General features: G+C 35.5%; 1 protein-coding gene across 2 annotated transcripts; it reads right to left on the bottom strand.

Annotated features, from left to right (window-relative positions):
- Window positions 1–2,105: 2,105 nt before the first annotated feature.
- LOC105046712 (uncharacterized) lies at window positions 2,106–19,457 on the bottom strand. 2 transcript variants are annotated; one of them, XM_010925380.4, is made up of 10 exons: window positions 19,157–19,457; window positions 18,447–18,518; window positions 16,564–16,653; window positions 12,941–12,983; window positions 11,970–12,076; window positions 10,329–10,424; window positions 3,883–3,957; window positions 3,392–3,582; window positions 3,219–3,288; window positions 2,106–2,487 (listed from the first exon to the last, which is right to left on the bottom strand). In XM_010925380.4, exons 1-10 carry the CDS (start codon window positions 19,349–19,351, stop codon window positions 2,377–2,379), a joined length of 1,050 nt encoding a protein of 349 aa, XP_010923682.1. In that variant the 5' UTR covers window positions 19,352–19,457; the 3' UTR covers window positions 2,106–2,376. The 2 variants fall into 2 exon arrangements, with proteins under 2 accessions (XP_010923682.1, XP_010923683.1); XM_010925381.4 differs by lacking the exon at window positions 3,883–3,957 and having other exon boundaries at window positions 19,157–19,454.
- Window positions 19,458–20,040: the final 583 nt, after the last annotated feature.

Below are 20,040 nucleotides of genomic sequence, written 5' to 3'. Positions count from 1 at the left end.
GAGCAATCTCATCATGATATCATGAGATTAAATACGGACAGGGATCTAATCCATCTAATCCTAGTAGCAGCATCCTCCGTTTGGGGAGTTCGTGAATTCAAATAGCATTGGAGGTCAGTATACAAGCTTCAGAACCATATGGGGCTTAACGAGAGGTTGTAGTATTTATTATATCATGCATTTTGAACAGAGAAGAAAATTAATAATTAATAAAAATAAAATCCTATGAAACAGGGTTTGGTTAAAGAATGGGATCGTGAATTTGATAAGTAAATACGACATATAACAAAAAGTATATCTTAAAAAAATCTTTAATTTGTTATAGTCTTTCTTCTATTTTATTTTTAGATCTTTTTTTTGTGATATCATTTTAGATGTAATCTTCCAATCTTTCACTGGATCTATCTACTGATTTTAAATCAGTTTGCAATCATTTGAAACTATGCTTAAATTGCATTGAAAAATTTATAAGAGGACAGTATGCATTATAAGTCAAGTCATGGAAAGCCCTGCAAATCAAATTGACACCAGTGTCATGGCGGCAATTACTAATCTAGCAGCAAATTTTAAGTCCGCTTCAATGAGACGAATCAAAGCCCATCAAAATAAAACAATTTAACTGATTGTATACAACATACCAATGGTCCGAAAGATATTAAATGCATCAATAATTATGAAATTATCTTCATCTTACAATACTTTTCACCTGCGAGCACTTCAATTACGTGATTGATTTGTGATCGAAATCAAAATTAAAATAAAAAATAAAAATAATTATATCTTCTAATATGTTTGACCCATGGCTGGAGTCAGAACTGAAATCAAAATAAAATTTGAATACTAGCAGAAAGTAAGAATTGAATTTTAGGGAATTAGGACATTCTTATTTCTCGTTAGAACATGAACGAGAATGAAACTCCTTTTAATCAAACAGTTGAAATGGATGAGTTCAACTTCTTTCAATCAAACATGCCTATCACACCTTCCAAAACAATTTCTTAGAAATATTGTACCTGATCATCGAACTATCAAAATTTAACTAAAGACATAGCAGTCAACAAGATAAATGCTTCGATGATTAAAATACCTGGTGTCTCGGCATTTCCTAAAGGCTCATCCTAGGAGATTGCATTCTAAATTGATTAAAAACCAAAAAAAGCAGTGACATGCCAAGGTTAGGATAGAGGACCTAAAAATGAGATAGCATCTTTATAGTGGCAACAGTTGTAGAACATACTAACGAAGAAATACAAAAGAAATCATATGAAGAAAGGCTTGTTTACAGAAAAGGAATAGAAGTTTTGTCTTTTTCCAGAATACAAGAAGAAATAAAAGAATGACAAAAAACATTAATACTAAAGGTTGTATTTCTTGACCATATATCAGTTAAGGAATGTTCAGATTAATAAATTTTGTAACACAAACAACGTACGTCAAATGCATGTCAAAGGTTCCAGAAAAATCTTGCCTCCATTGCAATCTTCAATGAATGACAAATTTAACATACATGCAAGTGATAACTCACTTTAAGAAATTCAGTAATATATTTACCCTATGTATAAAAGAATACCATGGTTGAGCTTAATCCTGGATGAGCAAAGTGAAGGTTTGACATTAGGTTAATAGCTGATCATAATATATTGAAAATATGAAATGCAATGGATTTATTATGTGTATGAGACATCTGCATATAGTGTCAAAAAAAATTATGACATATATAAACTCCCGCTTCCAAGTGTGACCCTCATTTATTTAACAAATTAAATTAGATATTTTTAATATAACCTCTTCTATTTTTATGGTTTGTTAAGAAACCATCTGTCTTCCTTTTTCAAATCAATCCTTTTTTGGTTAGTTAAGTCCAATAATACTGACCAGAAAAATATACTTTAATGTTGTGAGCTATTTTATTCTCTATCAGTCAAATTTGTTATCCATCAGAGGCTTGAACATTTACTATTTATCATATGTTCTCTAGACTATAACCAACATTTCAAGATAAGCTCAAGTATAGGTTTTTTCTTTTTTCTTTTTTTTTTTTTTCAAAATTTTGGTCTATATTTCATGAAATATCATAAATTAACTGATGAGTAAATAATAACTAGTGATTGAATAATTGAGATTAGTAATTATAACTTTAATCACAACATCCACTACGCATGCACATAATACAAAGACAAGTCCCCTCACGATACCCCTCTACAAAGATTACTAGTTGTTACCAAGTCTTTTAATCAACTTATACAAGATACTTGATATATAAGTTGCAGCTTTAGATAATCCTGAAACACATATAAACAAGATATCTAGAATATGAAATGTTTATAACTGACATTCCGCATGCCTAGTTATAAAACAAAAGGCTCTACTGTCATCCTAGCTTGCCATCATGTGATCAAGTCCTCCTGCCTGAAGAGAGGCCACTAAGGTTCCTCCACTCACATTGTGTAGCAGCTGTTGAAGCCATCTGCGGGTAGCGGTGTCATCCTGAAATTATGGATTATAGTCAGACAGACAACAGCATAGCCCAAAGCTTTTTAAGTAGGAGGTCATTTCTTTTCCCAAGACAAAGATGGCAGCAAATTTGGATAGTGGCGAATGAGTTGGCCTTAATCTAAATTATAAAAGACCAGGTGAAAATGATGAGTTCATATAAACTTATTTGAAGGGCAAAACTAATTAGTGTTAGCAAGGCGAGCAAAGACATGATGTAGGAAAGGGCAAAATAAATTAAAGTCTCCGTACTCCAAATGATGATGTCGCTGCAAAGACAGATTCTTTCTACTGTTGATATCAGCATGTGTTTTCTATCCTCTATAAGACTTCAGGTTATTGAATAATGATCTAACAATAATATTCCAGTGAGATCCAAGAATAAATAACTTTGGAGTGAGCTTCAATAGATTTCAGAGCATCACGAGTAGCTGGCAAAAGAAAATAAATTAACCCACCAAAATATATTAAATGACAATAATAAACTTCTGACAGGATGATGAATGATCAAGACAGAGTGTACACAAAAAAGACTGATAGTATTCAACATGTATGCTCAAAGCTAAAATTTTATGGTGACATTTGGAAGCAACACCACATAAGAAACATCCAGGTAGCATCCCAGAAGGCAATGAAGGGCAAACAAAAGTAGAAAACGCTTAGGGTAGCCTCGAACTGTGATAAGGCTGGTTTGATAATCAACAAAATTATGAAGTAATGCTCACCCGAAGGCAATTGTTGAAGGTTCCATCTCTTAACATCTCAGGGAGGCAAGTCCGCAAAGCTCCACATGCTCTGCATTAAAAAGAAGCAAAGTTAGGATGATTATAGTAGCCTAAAACATACCAAGAACATCATATATCAACAAATAAATGCCCCAATTATGTCACAAACACACCTTGGATTGTCTGATAGCCTAAGGTAACAACGTATTATATGTTTTAGCAACCTTGTGGAGGGTTGCTCGGCGAGTGATACGACCATATTTGCCAAAACGCTGCCAACGGCAAAGAACCGCTCTGCAGTAGCACAAATATATTGAAGTCCAATATCGTCCAATAAAATTTTTTGAACAATAAAGGTGGCCACCTGAAAGTTCAAAATTTGATTAGGAACGGAAACAGTTTGAAAACGTCAATATTTGAGGAACATGAGTGAATAATATATGATGCACTCACCAGATCTTGAGCTAGAAACAATAAACTTACAATCCAAAATCATAATGAAGAATCAAGAAAGCTACAACAATCCATGGAAATCATAAGAAGAAATTAACATATTGTGGGCCTGTTTGGATGGTTGGGCCCAAATTTTCACAAGATTCGTGGGTTGAGCTAGTACAACTATCAAAAAACATTGAATTAGAAGCTAGGTTAAGCCTATACTTACAACCATCCAAGTAGAGTTGAAATCGGATCGAATACGGATCGGATACCAGCATATCCATATCCATATTTGTTTTTTCTGCCGAATACAAATACAAATACGGATATTATTCAGATGCAAAAATTCATATCCATATTTGTTTTAAACGGATACAGATAGAATTCGAATACTGAAAGTATGGATATAATGACAGATATAACTTAGATAATTAAACTTTATGACTATAAAGTCAAAAATATTACCAAACAGATGATAAATCATGTTAATAACATGTTTACATGGTTGTATATTTTTTTTTAAAATTAATAAATGTCATATAAAATTATATAGAGTTATATGTAGATTCGGATATTCGGATATGGATAGACGAGTTGTCTATCCATATCCATATCCTTTTTTTTTTTTTGACAGATATGGATATGGATATTAGTCGGATCCTCAAATTTTTATCCATATCCGGATTGATTCGGATATGCAAACAGATCCGAATGGATAATATCCATACCACTGTTACCCCTATATCTAAGACTATCTTTTATATGGGCTGTTCCGAATACTATAGGAAGAAAAAAATGACCTCACATTTAGGGCCTGTTTGGATGTCTAGGCGCAAAATTCCATGGGATTCATGGGTTTGGACTAGTGCAACTAGAAAAAAAAAAAAAACTTGAGCTAGGCTTATATTCCCAATACCCAAAGGCCTTTGGAGTGGGTTGGCCCGAATCCTATAGGAAGAAAAAAATGATCTACTGAGGTTAGTTTTTCTCCCTATGGGACTCGAGCCAGTCCATATTAAAGATCGTCTTGGATGGTTGTAAACATAAGCATAGTCCACCACCTTCTAATTCGATGTCGGATGGTTGTAGACATAAGCTTAATATAAAGCGTACAAAGTTGGATGGCCAATAGGAGTAGATCGAAGTGACCAAATTGGTCTCAAAGATATTTTCAAGTGCAGAAGACCATATTAGAGAGAGAACCAATGTAAGCCATGGTAAGATAAGCTATGGCTGATGAGATATATCGATTTAGCAATGGGTGCAGAGCAACAATGCTAATGAACATGCGTAGTATAAGGACAACTGGCATTAGTTACCAAAATGATCGAAAGTGGAGGCCAGACGTAGGTAGCAACCATTATGAGTGGGCAATTATGATATTTTAGTATAAATAAGTGGAATTTGTACTCTGTAAAAGACCTTTTGACAATCCAACTTATCAATGCATTTTAACTTAGCTTACATTGCCAGTAGTTCTCTATCTAGTATTAACTTAGATTTATACTATCATAGCTTAGGCTACACTCCTATCTTTATCCAAGTCCATCTCCTTGAAGGTCAAGACATCTAAATCCACGCTACTCACCTATCCTCTCTTCGATCACTATCTTTCTGATTGCTCTAACACCAGTGATACACCCGTGCACCTATCTACCCGTTGCTATTTAACTTATCACCCTTTTTCGTTAGCCAATGAGTTCCTAGGCACATCCGAACAAGAAAAGGGCAAAACCACCATGATAGGAAATACTAATACAATAACTCGTGCACAGAGCTAAGACAAAGCCAAATGGCCAGGGAAGGTTCCAACCACAACTCATTGCTCCCCCTTGAGTTCAAATGTTATTCTAAATTCTGAAGTTCACCATAGTGGTACTCAAGGACAGATGCATATTCATAGAAAGAAAGGCAGCATATGATGCATTGGATATGATGCGGGATTTAGATCAATTTAACATTGCCATTGTTCACCTGGTTGATAGTCAAGAAAGGAAGCAGCCAAAGATAGAGACTGTTAAGCAAATGATTGAGCTTTCTAAAATGTGGTGATCTAAACACCTATAAAGGCAGGGAGTTGGCTAACTGAAATTCAAGAGATGCAGAATAATCAGCATCATGATGCTGAAAGTCATGTAGATCAGTTATTTTTATTGCAAAGATATGACGTACATGCATGTGCATATATGTGCACCTTTGCAAATGTCGGTCAAGCAGATGAATAAATTCAAGCAGAGAAGAAAACCTACAAATTCATATGCAAATCCAAACACAAGTTCTCTAGCTAATCTTTCTTACAAGATAATCATGAAGGATGATGAAGGAATCAAGAAGGAAGATGCCGCCTTCAATCTTCAATGTTTTCTCCCAGGCAAGGGAGATCAATCTATTGATAGATGCAAGATCTACTAATAGATGTTAAGACAGCTCTCTCAGTCAATCCTCTCATAGACCTAATGGATCCTCCAAGTGATCTTCCTAGAGTGAGAACCACAAAAAGAAGAAATCAGGGATGGGGAAGATGTATAATATAATAGACCTAACTTATCCCCTAAGAAAAGAGACTAACCTATCTACAAATAAGTCATACTCAATTTAGTCTCTCTTGATCAATCCAGCCAAGGAGGCTGCTCTAAAGATGATGTAGCTAGTATTCTCAAAAACAGCAAGATTGATTAGTTTAATGGATTTGTCCTTCCCTTGTGAACAAGGCAATGAAAGTGCCATCCCATTGTTCAAGGCTATTTCTGCAGATGCTAGCCTCAGAAACACATTCATGGTTGATGATGTTGGGCCAAAAATTATAGATGCAGTACAAGTTGATGATTCTCGCCTAATATCCTAGTGCAACCAAGTTCTTAACATAACTTAATTACCATACCTTTGATAATGCAGTGATGCTACTGACCTATGGTTCCTTTGAAGGATTTAAATATCCTACCATACCAGTCCATACCGGATGTACCAGTCTATATCAGCTATAGCATACCATACCAATGACGGATCCAGTATTTGGTACACCCCTTGGTACCCTACTATACTAACACATGATATTTGGTGACCTTGACTATGTTGGCACCAACTACAGCACCAACATTTGACCAGTACAAGCATCAATAACAAGACTTTAAACCTTGGTTCCAATTCAAGGTTAGAATTAGGCCGGGCCACATTCTAGCCCAAACCTAACTAGAATTTCCTCCGAGGCTTTTGAGCCAGGCTTAGGCATGAAATTCTTTTCAAAATCCGGACCTAAGCCCAACCCAACCTTGAGCCCCATCCCGACCCATACCAACCAGGATTCTTCTCGATCAGAAATTCAAAGCCTAGCCCATTGAAGTAGTTTCCAAGGCTTCTGGTGATAGAGGCACCACCACTAAGAATGACTTGGATGTTGGTGCCGCCGTCCACAAGAGACTGGAAGTACTCTAAGAGGAAGTGGAGGGGTCGAAAGGTTAAGGGCCAGGGTGAAGGTGGAATGTTTTGTGCCAAGGAAGCCGATAAGTTTGCTAGCATTAAGGAAGTTGAAGGTGGCGAAGGCGAAGAAAAAGAGGTAGAGGGGTGGAAGCTATAAGGGAAGAAAGGCTTGCCAAAGGGGGAGAAGGCAACGATAACGAAGGTGTCAGGGGGAGTCGGAGGGGAAGGGCTCGGTGGAGGGGAAGAAGGCGAAGTTGGCAAAGAGGTGGGGGATGGGGGGCTAGAGTAGAAGAACGGCTCAATTGAGAGGGAGAAGATGAAAGGGGGTCTAGGGTTAAGACTAATATTATGGTAGGAGGGCAATAGAGGCTGATGGTAACAATGGAGGGGGAGAGGGTGATAGCTCAATTGCATTGGTGGCCAATGTAGTGCTTATGAGGGGCATTGACACTCCAGGCTCCGATGGAGGACATCGTTTCGGATGATAGAAGAGGGAGGAGAGGAGAGCAGCTGAGCGAGAGTGAAATATTTGATGCTAAAGAAATACTTTTTAAAAATAGAAATAAGTAATTATTAATTAATTAAATAAAGCAAGATTTATCAATTAACGATAGCTGGGCTATGTTTGGGCCCAACTCTAGGTTAGCTTTGGACCTGATTCCAGGCTTGGTCTTGGGGATTGGATCGAGTTGGGCTTTAGGTCGAGTCCAAGTCAAATTGAGCGTTAAACCGAGCCTAGCTTGAAACCAAACCTGAACCATCTCGGACTATATTTCTAGGCCCAAAACCAACCTGAAATACCTCAGACCTAGACCATGACCCAATCCAAAATCGGCCCAGCCCATGGGCCTTGGGCCTGCCCAAGTCCACTTCCAACCTAGATCATTCATAGCATTTTCATAACATTTCTTATTGGAGACTTGCTATAACATTCTCTTGTAAAGCTTTTTTAACTTCTATGATGTTGCCTCCTTCCATTGATACATCCTAGCTCTAGACCAATAGGCCTTGTATTTAATTATAACTCTTCATATCATGGTATCTATTATGCTAGTTGACTCTTTCAATTTTGATGGTTGTCATTGATAGGTGTTGATGTGGCATTCTTCACTACGCATCACTCTTCCCAGCTCACTCTTTGATGCATCCTAGCTTTTGGATGGATGGTTGTCCTTGGTAGATGGCGATGTACCCTTCCTTGCTAAAGAGTGTAACTCTTCTCTATTTTTGCTATTATTGGAGAGTATGCATAAAATCTTATTTGATCAAATTATCATTATAGCTTTGCAACTAACATATGAATACATTTTTACTTTGTAGATCCTAAACTCGGCACCTCCAAAGTAGTGTTTTAGGTGACTATTGAGATGCAACATAGCTAGGACAATGACATCACCTCCTACTTTATATTAAGCTTCAAGTTGAATGGTTTTTGTTCATAGAAGCTGGAAAGACCTCACATACCTATGGCACCTAATTCGAAACTGCAAGATCACACTTCTGAATCATATTTGTTGAGAAATTGCGATTCAAATGAGAACTATCCCTAATCACAAGTGGAGGAGTGGAATCATGAGAAAAAAAGGGAGTAGGGCAAGTGCAAGACAAAGTCCACTAATCTGAGATGGGACTAGCAAAGACGAAGGTGGTGGAGCTCAAAAGATCTAGAGGTCCCACATGGTGAGGACATCTAAAGGATCATGGGAGGCCTGTGGACAACAATCAGAACCTAGATCTATGCTTGGTTTCTGGAGTCAGGTTCCTAGGAGATGCCAAAAACCCGGTGCTAGTGGAGGAGGCAACGAGGTGATGAAGATGAGGAGAAAGAGGATGAGGAAATAGAGGGAGGATGGCATGGTGGAGAAAATGAGAGAGAGACACATCTCAGCTTGGATCTCTGGAGTTCGGCTCCAAACAGCATCGGCACTAGTGGAGATGGTGGGGTGGTAGAGATAAGGGTGAACATAAAATTGCCTTGTTTGAGTGAATGGTCCACTTGTCACAAGCTCATGCTATCTTGGCTTCATTTGCTTAAGATTTTGCAAAGCTTGAAGATGTTTCTCCAATACATCAAGCTCACGGAGTCACAATTTTGTGGCTTGACCTCAAAGAATCCAATGACTACCCTCAGAGACAGATCTGAATTTTTAAAAATAGCCACCTGACTGCCAAAGACAAGCTTGTAAAATTACAAGTTGTCATCATAAACAAATTCTCAAATTCAAAGACTCACTTAACCTTTAGTTTTTTAAATTAGGTGCACAAAGAATCCCACTGAATTTGTTGGTTATTTAAACTTCTTGTGACAAAATTTGCCCTAATTCATATCTTTACATTCTAAAATCCTGGATGGTGTTCAGTTCTCATTTCTCACCAACATCATCATCACAACAATTGACGAGTGATCTTTTTCCTCAAAGATCCGTCACCGTCAACCACTCCCAAAGCTTCAAGGTTTCCCACCTCAAATGCTTCCAAGCATGGATCACCTGGACTAGTGGTGGTAGGTCACAATGTCCTTAGGCATGCAACTGCATCAAGAATCCAGGAAAGCATCAACCTCATATACAATGACTGCTGTAGACAGCTAAACTAAGCTTGTCATTTTGCTTGGCCAATCATGTCCTTGTTCTTTGTAGTTTGCAATCACAACCCAAGAAACAAGCTTCAAGAGCAACATACTTAGGATTTGGGGTTACTAAGCACTCTATTCTTGAAGGGAGTATGGAAAGTAGGAAACTGATAAACACTTTTGTTTAGAAAGAGACTGATAAGTTTCAATTAACTAATTCTAGGATGATCTCCATTGATTAAAAAACATGTAGATAGACATCGGAAAACTTTCTAAATCCTAAACCACTAATGTCTTAAAACATTTAAACAAGATGAACATAAAAATGCATGATGAAGACAGAGTCCTAGTGCACACATTTTCATAATCCCAAAGTGCAATTAGTCTAGTCTAAATTGGAAGTTTGGCATCGTGGTAATATTAAATGGAAATAGGCATATCGAAGTTATAGAGAACAAGCAAGAGGACTAGAAAACCACAAAGACAATGTATGGCGGCATTAAAGCATGCTTCAAAGTTTCATATTCATTTAGATAAGAAAAATGAGCATAAAATGCAGTCAACGTATTAAGCATCTCCTGCAGACAAGTAATATGAAAAACACAAACCTGCAAAGACCAAATCGAAAACACAAAATAGCAAGTAATCATATATGTGAAAAAGATCCAAGTTCAATCACTCACTGTTTTTGACAATTCACTGCCCATCTCCATGGTACGAAGACACAGGGGAATTATTTCTGTCTGAAGAAGAAAACCGATAACCTCGGTATCATCAACCTACAAAAGTACAAGCCACATATATGCTTGTGATTTGTTCTTTATATGTCAAACATGTAGCAGTAGATGAGATAAACAGAGCCAATCGACAATAGTAAGGGCTAACGCTACCAGAAATTTAGCTAATATCAGCATATATGAAGAAATAAACAGATGACATATCACCATAAGCCAAAAGTTCCATGAGCATGTTAATGCACATTAAAAGAAAACTGAAGAAGGGAAAGGTGATATGAAAACTCAATTTCCTTTCTTCACATCATGACATAGGAGGGCAAATCTTAGGAAATGGGTGCAAACATGAGGAGATTATTGCTAAACAGGAGTAAAAGTAAATCATATTTCCTTATTTCCTCTATTCTCCATATGCCTAAACTTTTGCAAGATTTTGTTGTATTGTTCACATTCCTAACTTTTATTTGGCCAACAGGCTTCCCATAATTCTGTAGATCCTTGATTCTTTTTGTTGCTTTCATTTCCAACTTATATTCATTCACCAATTTCACCTATACAAAGGTCCAAAAGGAAAAGTCACTAATAGATTGGCCAATACTATCAGGGCAAGATACAAATTTTCGATCCACAAACTGTCTAAATTGGCTTGAATTTCTCTGGTGGCTAATTATTCTTTGCAAGCTCAAATAGGAAGGGCCATCTTTTGATGAGCAATGCTGATTAAATAAATGAAAATTTTCAGTATGTGCTGTAAACTTTGAGGGCCCATTCTTTTGAGGATAAAAAATTTATCCAGAAATCTATATTTTTTTTGCTAAGTATTTTTCAAGCAACATTTAAACAGAAAAATAATTTATTCATGTTCTTTTATGCATTGGCAAATAGCTTCAAAATTTGTTATCCATGTTCTTTTGCATTACTAATTTCCTAGATAAGTTGCTAAGATCTATCTATATTTTCCATAATACTCTTTACTATACAAATATTAGTATATATAATAATATAATATATTTTGTATGTTATAATATATAATATATATTCATAAATATAAATAATATATCTTATATATATAATATATTAAAATATAATATAATATATAATATTAATATATATTAAAATAATAAAATATTATTATCCGATAATCATATTATATTATATATAAGATAGTATTATATATTATTATATTATTATATTATTATTATATGGTTAAGAGTATATTAAGAATGAAATAAAAAGATTATTTTTTCGGTTGATAGGAAAGTAATTTATCCACCTTCTAGATAGGTAAGACTTTACCCCATTTCATAAGTAAATACTATCCATGAGAAAATAATTTATCCATCTAGAGAAGTGTGAGAACTTGGGTAAGTTGGTCAATTAGAAAGTTGATCAATTTTTTCATGATATTTACCCACCAAAGAATGGGCCTTGAAGAGGAAAAATATTATAAACAAATATGTATATGAAAGTGAGATCACAAATAACAAAGTAACATGTCAAGGTATTGACTCTGCATGTTGATGACAGAAATACAATGATCTTTTTGCTTATTACAACATGCATATAGATAAAGTGTAGGAACAGAAGTACCTTCACAAGCGCACCAATAACTCCCAAGCTGGTAAGTCTCAAATACTCGAATGGCCTTGTTTTATTAGTGGTATTTAAAAAAGGGTACAGATACAAAGGTATGTGAGCTGCCAAAAAAGAAAATATAAAAATTATCATTAATATAATCTTAACATTGATGGTAACAACTATCATTAAAACAGAGATTAATGAACAATTTTATTTCTTTTTCTACTGAACTTTAATAAACTTTTGAAGATTGAAATGCAGACACATGTTGGAAGAACAAACAGGATTCGACCACAAAAATAGGTCCACGAAGCTAAATGGTGCAAATGAAAGAGGAGCTAAAGCTCTCAGTGCAAGACATCCAGTAACTACGCTAATAAAGAAGGGAGGGCAGCTATTGGATGTTCGCACAACCCTTTCACAAAGTGGCTAGGAGGGGAGCAATAGCATGCAGTCACTAAAAAGATGAGATCACAGGCTCCACCACTATTCATAGCTAAAACTAAGGGCAGCTCTAAATCAAGCATTTTTCAAAAAATAATGTGAATCTTGCATACGTCTAGAGTACATGCACCAGATGATGATCGTGATGGCACACACAATCATATACATGGATGAATGCATTTATTTTGGAATTTAATAATAAACAACTAAAAAACAAAGATAGAGAATGAACATGGCAAAATATCATGAAGTTATTAATCTCACATAAGGCAAAAATTCTAGCACCAGCATTGACTCAATAATAAGGCATTCTTGTAAATCTAAGGGGATCTTTTAAAGTAACCAAAATCAATAGTCGTTGAGCCACAGAGATTCCCTCCTAAAATCAAAGAATGCATTATTGTGCAAAAGAACACATGAAGCAAGGGGGAAAAAAACTAAAGCTCTGCAATGATGATAAACAAAATATGAGATAGACTTAACCGCACTGAGCTCCTACAGGAATGAATCATACACAATCTAAGAAAATTATAGATTACCATTTAAGAAAAGAATCCTAGTATCTGGATGTGATGCAACGCACTGTATGGAAACCAAAAAGAAATAGTCTCAGATATCCAAATACATAAAATGGCAATGTCAGTAAGTTATCATAAAACATTCCAAGAAGCAATTTGCAAGCAATAAAAAAAAAGAATAATGCATGAGCCATCGTATTAAAAAAAAAAAATTAATTAAGAAGCTAACTCAACAAGAAGCAAGCAGACAAATGCTCATGGAAACCATGACTTTTTTTGGTGCACGCTGCACATGTGTCGCATATCTCACTGCAGAATAGAAGAAGAAATTTCCCAAGCCTAATACATGCAAACAGAAGGATGACAAAAGCAAAAGTTGCCATATTGCCATTCCAATGATCGTTATAGAATACAAGGAACAGGGAAAAATGTTACTATACCTAGCTGAAGCACTTTAACAAAGGTGGGAATATTTTTTTCTGAATGTCAATTTAGGTGAGTCGGTGACTGATTCTTTTGCCACCATTAATCACTTTCAGTATCATAGTGTTCTACATGTGAACTTCATTCAATAGGATGTACAAGAAAACTTTACAGACAGAAGAAACATAAGGAAAGACCTAGGGAAAAATGTGACCTCAAATAGATTTTTCACAGTACATTTTCCTGTACTAGCGAGAAATGATGAATATGATGTGTAGCTGTATGTCTGTTCAAGATTTGAATGCATCTCGGTATGTTAAACCTTGCCTCCTCCTTTTGTCTAGACATTTTCCAAGTTTAAAGAAATCCATGTAATTAGTGAGGTATCCTTTTCATCAACAAACATTATTGTTCTCAAGTTTCATGGAAGGCCCCTCTCTTGCATAAAGTGAAATTGACCAGCTGTTCAGCACCAATCACGCGAGCTGGACTCAGCTTGACAGTAAGTCATGGAATGTTTCCAAATTTTGATGATCAGGCTTTCATCCATAGGGCTGACTCCAACAGAAGGAAAAATGGCTGGTAGTCAAAATCAAAGTTATGGTTTCATTAAAATTAACTTATCATCTTTGAGCAGCGCAAGAACTTCACCAGAATGCTTCTCAAGATAGCAGGAAAGGCTAATTCTGATAATTCTCACTATGACCCATTGTGACTTTCAAGATTTAGCATTATTGATTTACCTGATATTTATATCATCATTGACGTCAGACTAACTGAGTATGGAGTTGTGATCAAAACAAATAGGCTTTAATGTGTAACTTTGGCTTCTTTAACAGGTATTAGAAAATCTATAGCAGTTTTATACATAGAAAGTTTCCTATTTAATATTTAGTTTAAGCATGGTATTAGTCTATAATGTCCCTGTTTATCTTTTTTAATAACCAAAATCTCAATATCCCATAAAGAAACCAGCCTTCAAACAGTCTGTACAATTTTATAAATTCATTTACAAGTAATTATCTATTTGCTATACTAATTTCTTTCTGGATACATTCTATATATCTATCAGTAATAATTTAAAATATCTAATTTCATTTGGAAATCTTCTATCTCACATATATTTGCTTTCTACCATCTAATGTTACAAATCTTTAGGGACAGCAGACTAAACACCATAGGCTTAAGGTACTGTTTTTCTATTCATGTATTCTGTTGTTAACAGAAAATGGAGTGTCTCCAGCTGATAGTGATCCAAACAGGATGTCCTTCAAATGCTAAGTATTAAAACTTGAGTACAGGTCATGAGATTCTAGGTTGAATCCTCTTCTTAAATAGTATCAGCTGTTGCTGACTTGTGATGTTACTAAATCTGGAAAGAAATAGAGCAGAAATAATGTAGCAGTGGCAGATCAAATTATGTCAAAAGATGCTGTCCTAAAGACCCATCCTCAAAGGTACAAAAGTGAAAAAAATCAACAGGAAATACTTCATACACCTACTGAAAGAGGTCAGACTCCTAAGATATAAGGATACTTTTGAAAAAAAAAATTCTAAATGTCGCGTAAAGAATACCAAAGAACCCTTTTTTAAACAAAGTTTAAGTTTTGAACATGATAGACCATTCATTATTTGTTATAGATTGTGTCATCAGCACTTTGTATCAACAGCCAGTTATTTTTTTCTGTGCATTCATGGTCTACCGCTTCATTGTAGCTGAACATCATTGCACATCATCAACTCAAATAATAAATTGATATGTCCTTCACACTTCCAGCAAAAGAAATAAAATAAGCATGTGGAATCTTAGGAATGGAAAAGGCTGCACCTCAAAGAATTTTTATAATGAATATTAACCCTGCAATATTTATCTTCATAAGCATGATCATGATATTTATCAAGACCAAGGATGCCATCTTGAAATGTCAATTGTGCTGCTAATATTCCTGTGAATAGTAGTTGAAGACAGGTACATATTTCTCCAATTTCATAAAAGCTTTAGTAGCCACCACTGATCTCATGCCAGTTCCATATTGCTTCGTACCACACATGAACCAGCATGTCTTCATTGAATAGAACTAGAGCATAGAGTCATTTTTTTTTAATGAAAGCTCCTTTTTGACACTTGTACAAAAAAAAAAAAAAAAAGAGAGAGAGCTTCCTTCCTTTTTCCTGACTGTCTATCTAAGTCCTGTTACTTTAGGTGCCTGTGCATTGTATAAAGTCTCTTCCTCAAAGAAATGAATCAAAGCTTAGTAGATTAGTTTCTTACTCTAGCAAAACTCACAGATTCTAGTCCTAGAATGCCAAATTGTTTGGCATCAAAATAGGTAGCAGCCTCAGGGCATCATTCTTGGTTAACTGGGATTTTACTCCCACAGGCTCTCTAGTTGTTGCCTTCATAATTCTTCTTCAGCTGATCAGCTTTACTTCCTCTCAGCAAAGCATTAGCATAAGATCAGCTTCTTCCATATCCTTTTTCGAGCTTGGTTGAATATCAAAGAAACCATTCACTTACTTTGCTTTTTCTTCTTTAATGAATAGACTTGATTGATATATACAAAATCTGTTGAAACATTTTCTGGAAATTTTAACTTTACCATAAGCTTTTGGTCATGTAGTTTCTCAGCCTCAAACTTATCCCTTTTGCAGATACCATAATTTGCCAATGTCACTCCCGTTTCCTGTTATGCTCAGGGAATGTTTATGGACAGATAACATCATTTCTATAGAGAACATGTATGCTTTTATTCATGCTGATTAGAACAATCAAGTGAACTCAAGTTATTCCATATTGGAAATCGATTATTACATCCAAAACATACCACAGAAGGATGATACAAATTACACATATTGGAAAAGAGTAACGAGTGAGCATATTTCTGAATTTTCTAAATATATGATCAGATATTTACAGAGAATAAAAGTAACCATACTAATCATGGGCTTAGAAGTGAAGAAGATTTTCCCTGCACTAGATCTTAGCCACTCATGCACTTTCCACATCATTACAAGCATTGGTGATGCCCTACACTATTCAAACTAATATTCACCATAAAAAGCATTTCAAACCATCATTTAAACAGAATTTGTTAAAAGAATTGAGTGGAACGACATAAAAAACATTTCACATCATCATGTAAGCAGAAACAATTAAAAGAATTAACAAATGGCCCTATAAGGCTTTCTTCTATCAGATTAACTATAACTGAACATTTGACCTGAAGAAGAGCAAGTGCATTGCAAACTCGGTTTGATGCTGCAGGGGACAGGGTTGGGGGCGAAAGAGCAGGGTATATTGAAACTATCTCCTGCAAATAATGAAAGCAAAATGTAAGAACATGTAACTCATTTGCATTTGAGATGTAGTAACAGAATGAAAAATATTTAAAAAATATATACATGAATGAAGGCATGCATGTGTGATGTATGCATGGTGGTTTTACTGTAGCAGCAAAACTTCAATTATTATTGATGTTTTAAGCAAATCTTCTCTCCATCTAAACCCTGCGGAGTCTGGAAAGGGTCAGATATACGCAGCATTACCCCCATGTGCAAAGAGGATGTTCCTATGTTTGGAACCCACAACACCCAAGTCACAATTAAGCAACTTTACTTCTGCACCAAGGCCCAACCAATTGGCTGCCTCATCCAACTTGGCCCAATCCACTGACTGGCCTAGCTGGTATGTGGTCTGGCTTAGCCCACTGGCCTGGCTTACTACCAGAAGCGAGGCTCAAAGGTCCATTCCCAAATCCAAACGGGTTGAGTCCAACGAGTAGGACTCCTCCACCTCCCCGATCTCTAATGGGGGCTAAGAAGAATAGCAAAGTCTTATATATCCAAAGCAATATACTCATAATAAAATATGCTCCATCAAGGATTTCAAATTGTATCCAAGTCTCCAAAGTTGTTACATTAAACTCCTACAGAATTTGCTTAATGAAGGCCATTCTACAAACTAGAGATTTTCCACACTTAACACGTCATGTGGTTAGACCTAAAAGATGATTGATATAACTAAGCTTGAGGTCATGTACAAGGAGAATAAGCACAAGCTTCTCCTAAAATGAGTTGAATGTTGCAATTCAATGATCCCTATTTCTAAGAGCAGCACAAACAAAAGGAAGAATTAGTAGAATTGTGGATTGCTATAGCATTAAAGGATAAAGCAATGTCTTACCAATGTTAAAGAGGAAAAATTAAAGATAGCTATGGGTGATGATTTTCAGTTATCTAGGATAAAGGTGGTCCCATGCAATTACGAGGACATCATTGTTTTAACCTACCTCAATTTAACATTCTCTCTCTTCCTTTAGGTGTTGCATTGCAGTGTTTGAGAACCGTTATTTTCTAGTACCTTTTAAAAATAAAAGAAAATTATCTTTAACCAAAAGAAAATAAAATAATTTCTTGCTATGGAATTTATGTTTGTAAAAAACAGACATCTCCACTCTAACATCTAATACGATTAAAGAAGTCACCCTGATATCAATCAGCACTAGCTTATCATATTACCTTGTTCCATCTATTCTGGTAAGTGAGTTACCAAAAGAAATGAATTTTGATAACTATAAAATCAGCTTATTCACATGAGATTAATTGAATAATACATGCCTTGATGTCATTCTGGTACTCACTAATGCATTCTTCAAACAAGATAACTTGTCAGGTAAAGTTCATCATAATTTGATAATTAACTTCCACTGGGATGAATAAAGAAAGATGCTTCCTTTAGTACCAGAGAAAAAGTCATCTCATTACAAAAAGATATAGATGAAATCACAGAATGAAGCCGCCAAACAAAACAAGTTATCACCCTAGGTAACCAGAACAATGGGCTACAAGATTTTACTCTGTGTTGATCGTGGATCATAAGCCCATAGGCAAACTATGATCAAGTTTTATGAAGATTTATTGAATCCCATAGCCGCAGCTCATAACACATAAGCATATTAAAAAAAAAAAAAATCTCCAGTAAGTCATATCACAGTAGGAAGAAAGGGATCGATGAAAGAGGAACTAAAAAAAATTAAAAAGGTAAATTATTCACGCCATAATTATCCATATAAACAACCCTACACAAATCGCATTGGGTACATACCTGAAGCAGTGCCGCTATTGTGCCATATGAATTCCACAATAGCGGTGCTAGGTCTTGGAATATCTCTCTCTTCTGCAATAAAAGTAAAAACCAAGTTGTCTGCTCTCAATAAAAAACAGAAAGTGGTGTACATACTTCTCAAAATAAGGGACAACTCGGTAAAAAAAAAACTTCTCGAAATATATATCTATTATTCTATCAGAAAGCAACTACCAGTACCATCATTTTCATGAAAAAACATAACTAGTGATCATAAGAAAAAAAATTTCTCAAAATCCACTACATAAGAGATAGCAAAAAGGGAGAAGCACGAAGAGTTAGTGATCACAAAAGAAAACAGCTTTTTTCTCAAAAATCCGTAAATTTGCAAGAAAGACTGAAGAAGAGAAAAGGAAAGGACGAACAACCTTTAATTAGGTTAGTGACCACCAACGGAAACAATTTGTCCCAAAATTCATAAGCACAAAATAAATAACAGAAAAAATAAAAGAAAGAAGGGTTCAGGAAGCTAATTAGGTCAGTTATCACAAAAAAAAGAAAAAAAACTATTGTTTCTACTAAATCCTTTAATGCAAAGGAGATAACAGAATCAAAGAAGGGAGAAGAAATGAATGAAACGGTCTTTGTTATAGATTAGTGATCACAAAAAAAAAAAAAAACGTCTTTCGAAAAAACTAAATATATAAAAGACGAGGAGGAACGAGACTAACCTTGGAGAGATCGAGGAGGGCATTCTCTCTTAGCTCGGGATCACAGAGATCCAGAACCAACTGCTCTGCAGAGGCCATTTTCCGATCCTTGGTAGCTTGGGTGGCGGCACCGCCACTAACGGCGGCCGCCGGAGAGGAAGGGGTGGATCCCCCGAAGGAAGGGCTTATCGAGAGGGTAGGGGGCAGGTTCGCCATACGTGATGGAACCGATCACAGTAGAGAGCGAGGCCGAGCGAACCACTCCGGCATCCTTCTACCTGAAGCCCCCTGGAGCCCTTCACTTGGTTCCCGTTTTGTTCCGACATTGAAAATTAGTAGTGACGCAAAAGCTTTAAAAAACATAAAAAATAAAAAAGAAATGGGAAGGCTGTATTTTCAAAAGAAAATACTCAGTGAGACTCGTATCACCATCTTTATGCTTTTTATTATGTAAAATTATAATTTAAAATATCACAGAAATTAAATTTATTTATGAGATAATAACTTTAAAGTAATAATGGTGCAATGCCCGGCAATGTTAAAAAAAAAAAAAACTCTCTGCCATGTGGCATTACGTGATTGCTATCATCATGCAATACGCAATCACGTTACAGTAAAATGCCATTCTAAAAATACTTAATTACCAAAATTGGTGCCAAACCACTGAGCTTCTAAAATATAAATGATACCCAAAAATGCAATAGCTCATCCATGGATCCAATATAATTATTAGCTGATCTTTACCGAATTGAAGTTAGATTCTATATTTAAGATCTGATTTTTGTTGGATGGAACTCATATATTATTATTCAAATCTAAAAATTCTATAATCGAAATATGTATGCATACTATACATTTTAATATTGAAAATTTTAGGAATATAAAGAGGATTGGTTAGATAGCTT

This window comes from Elaeis guineensis, chromosome 6 (genome assembly GCF_000442705.2).
Source record: "Elaeis guineensis isolate ETL-2024a chromosome 6, EG11, whole genome shotgun sequence".
Taxonomy (NCBI): domain Eukaryota; kingdom Viridiplantae; phylum Streptophyta; class Magnoliopsida; order Arecales; family Arecaceae; genus Elaeis; species Elaeis guineensis.
Note: the sequence above shows the minus strand (reverse complement) of the source record. Positions and strands in the feature narration are given on the sequence as shown.

Excerpts from the sequence above, each read along its gene's own strand:
- LOC105046712 (XM_010925380.4), bottom strand. The coding sequence starts at position 19,351 with ATGGCGAACCTGCCCCCTACCCTCTCGATAAGCCCTTCCTTCGGGGGA. Across the intron at positions 16,654-18,446 it reads CAATAGCGGCACTGCTTCAG|GAGATAGTTTCAATATACCC; the intron begins GTATGTACCCAA and ends CATTATTTGCAG. Across the intron at positions 12,077-12,940 it reads TAGGATTCTTTTCTTAAATG|CTCACATACCTTTGTATCTG; the intron begins GTAATCTATAAT and ends CTTTTTTGGCAG.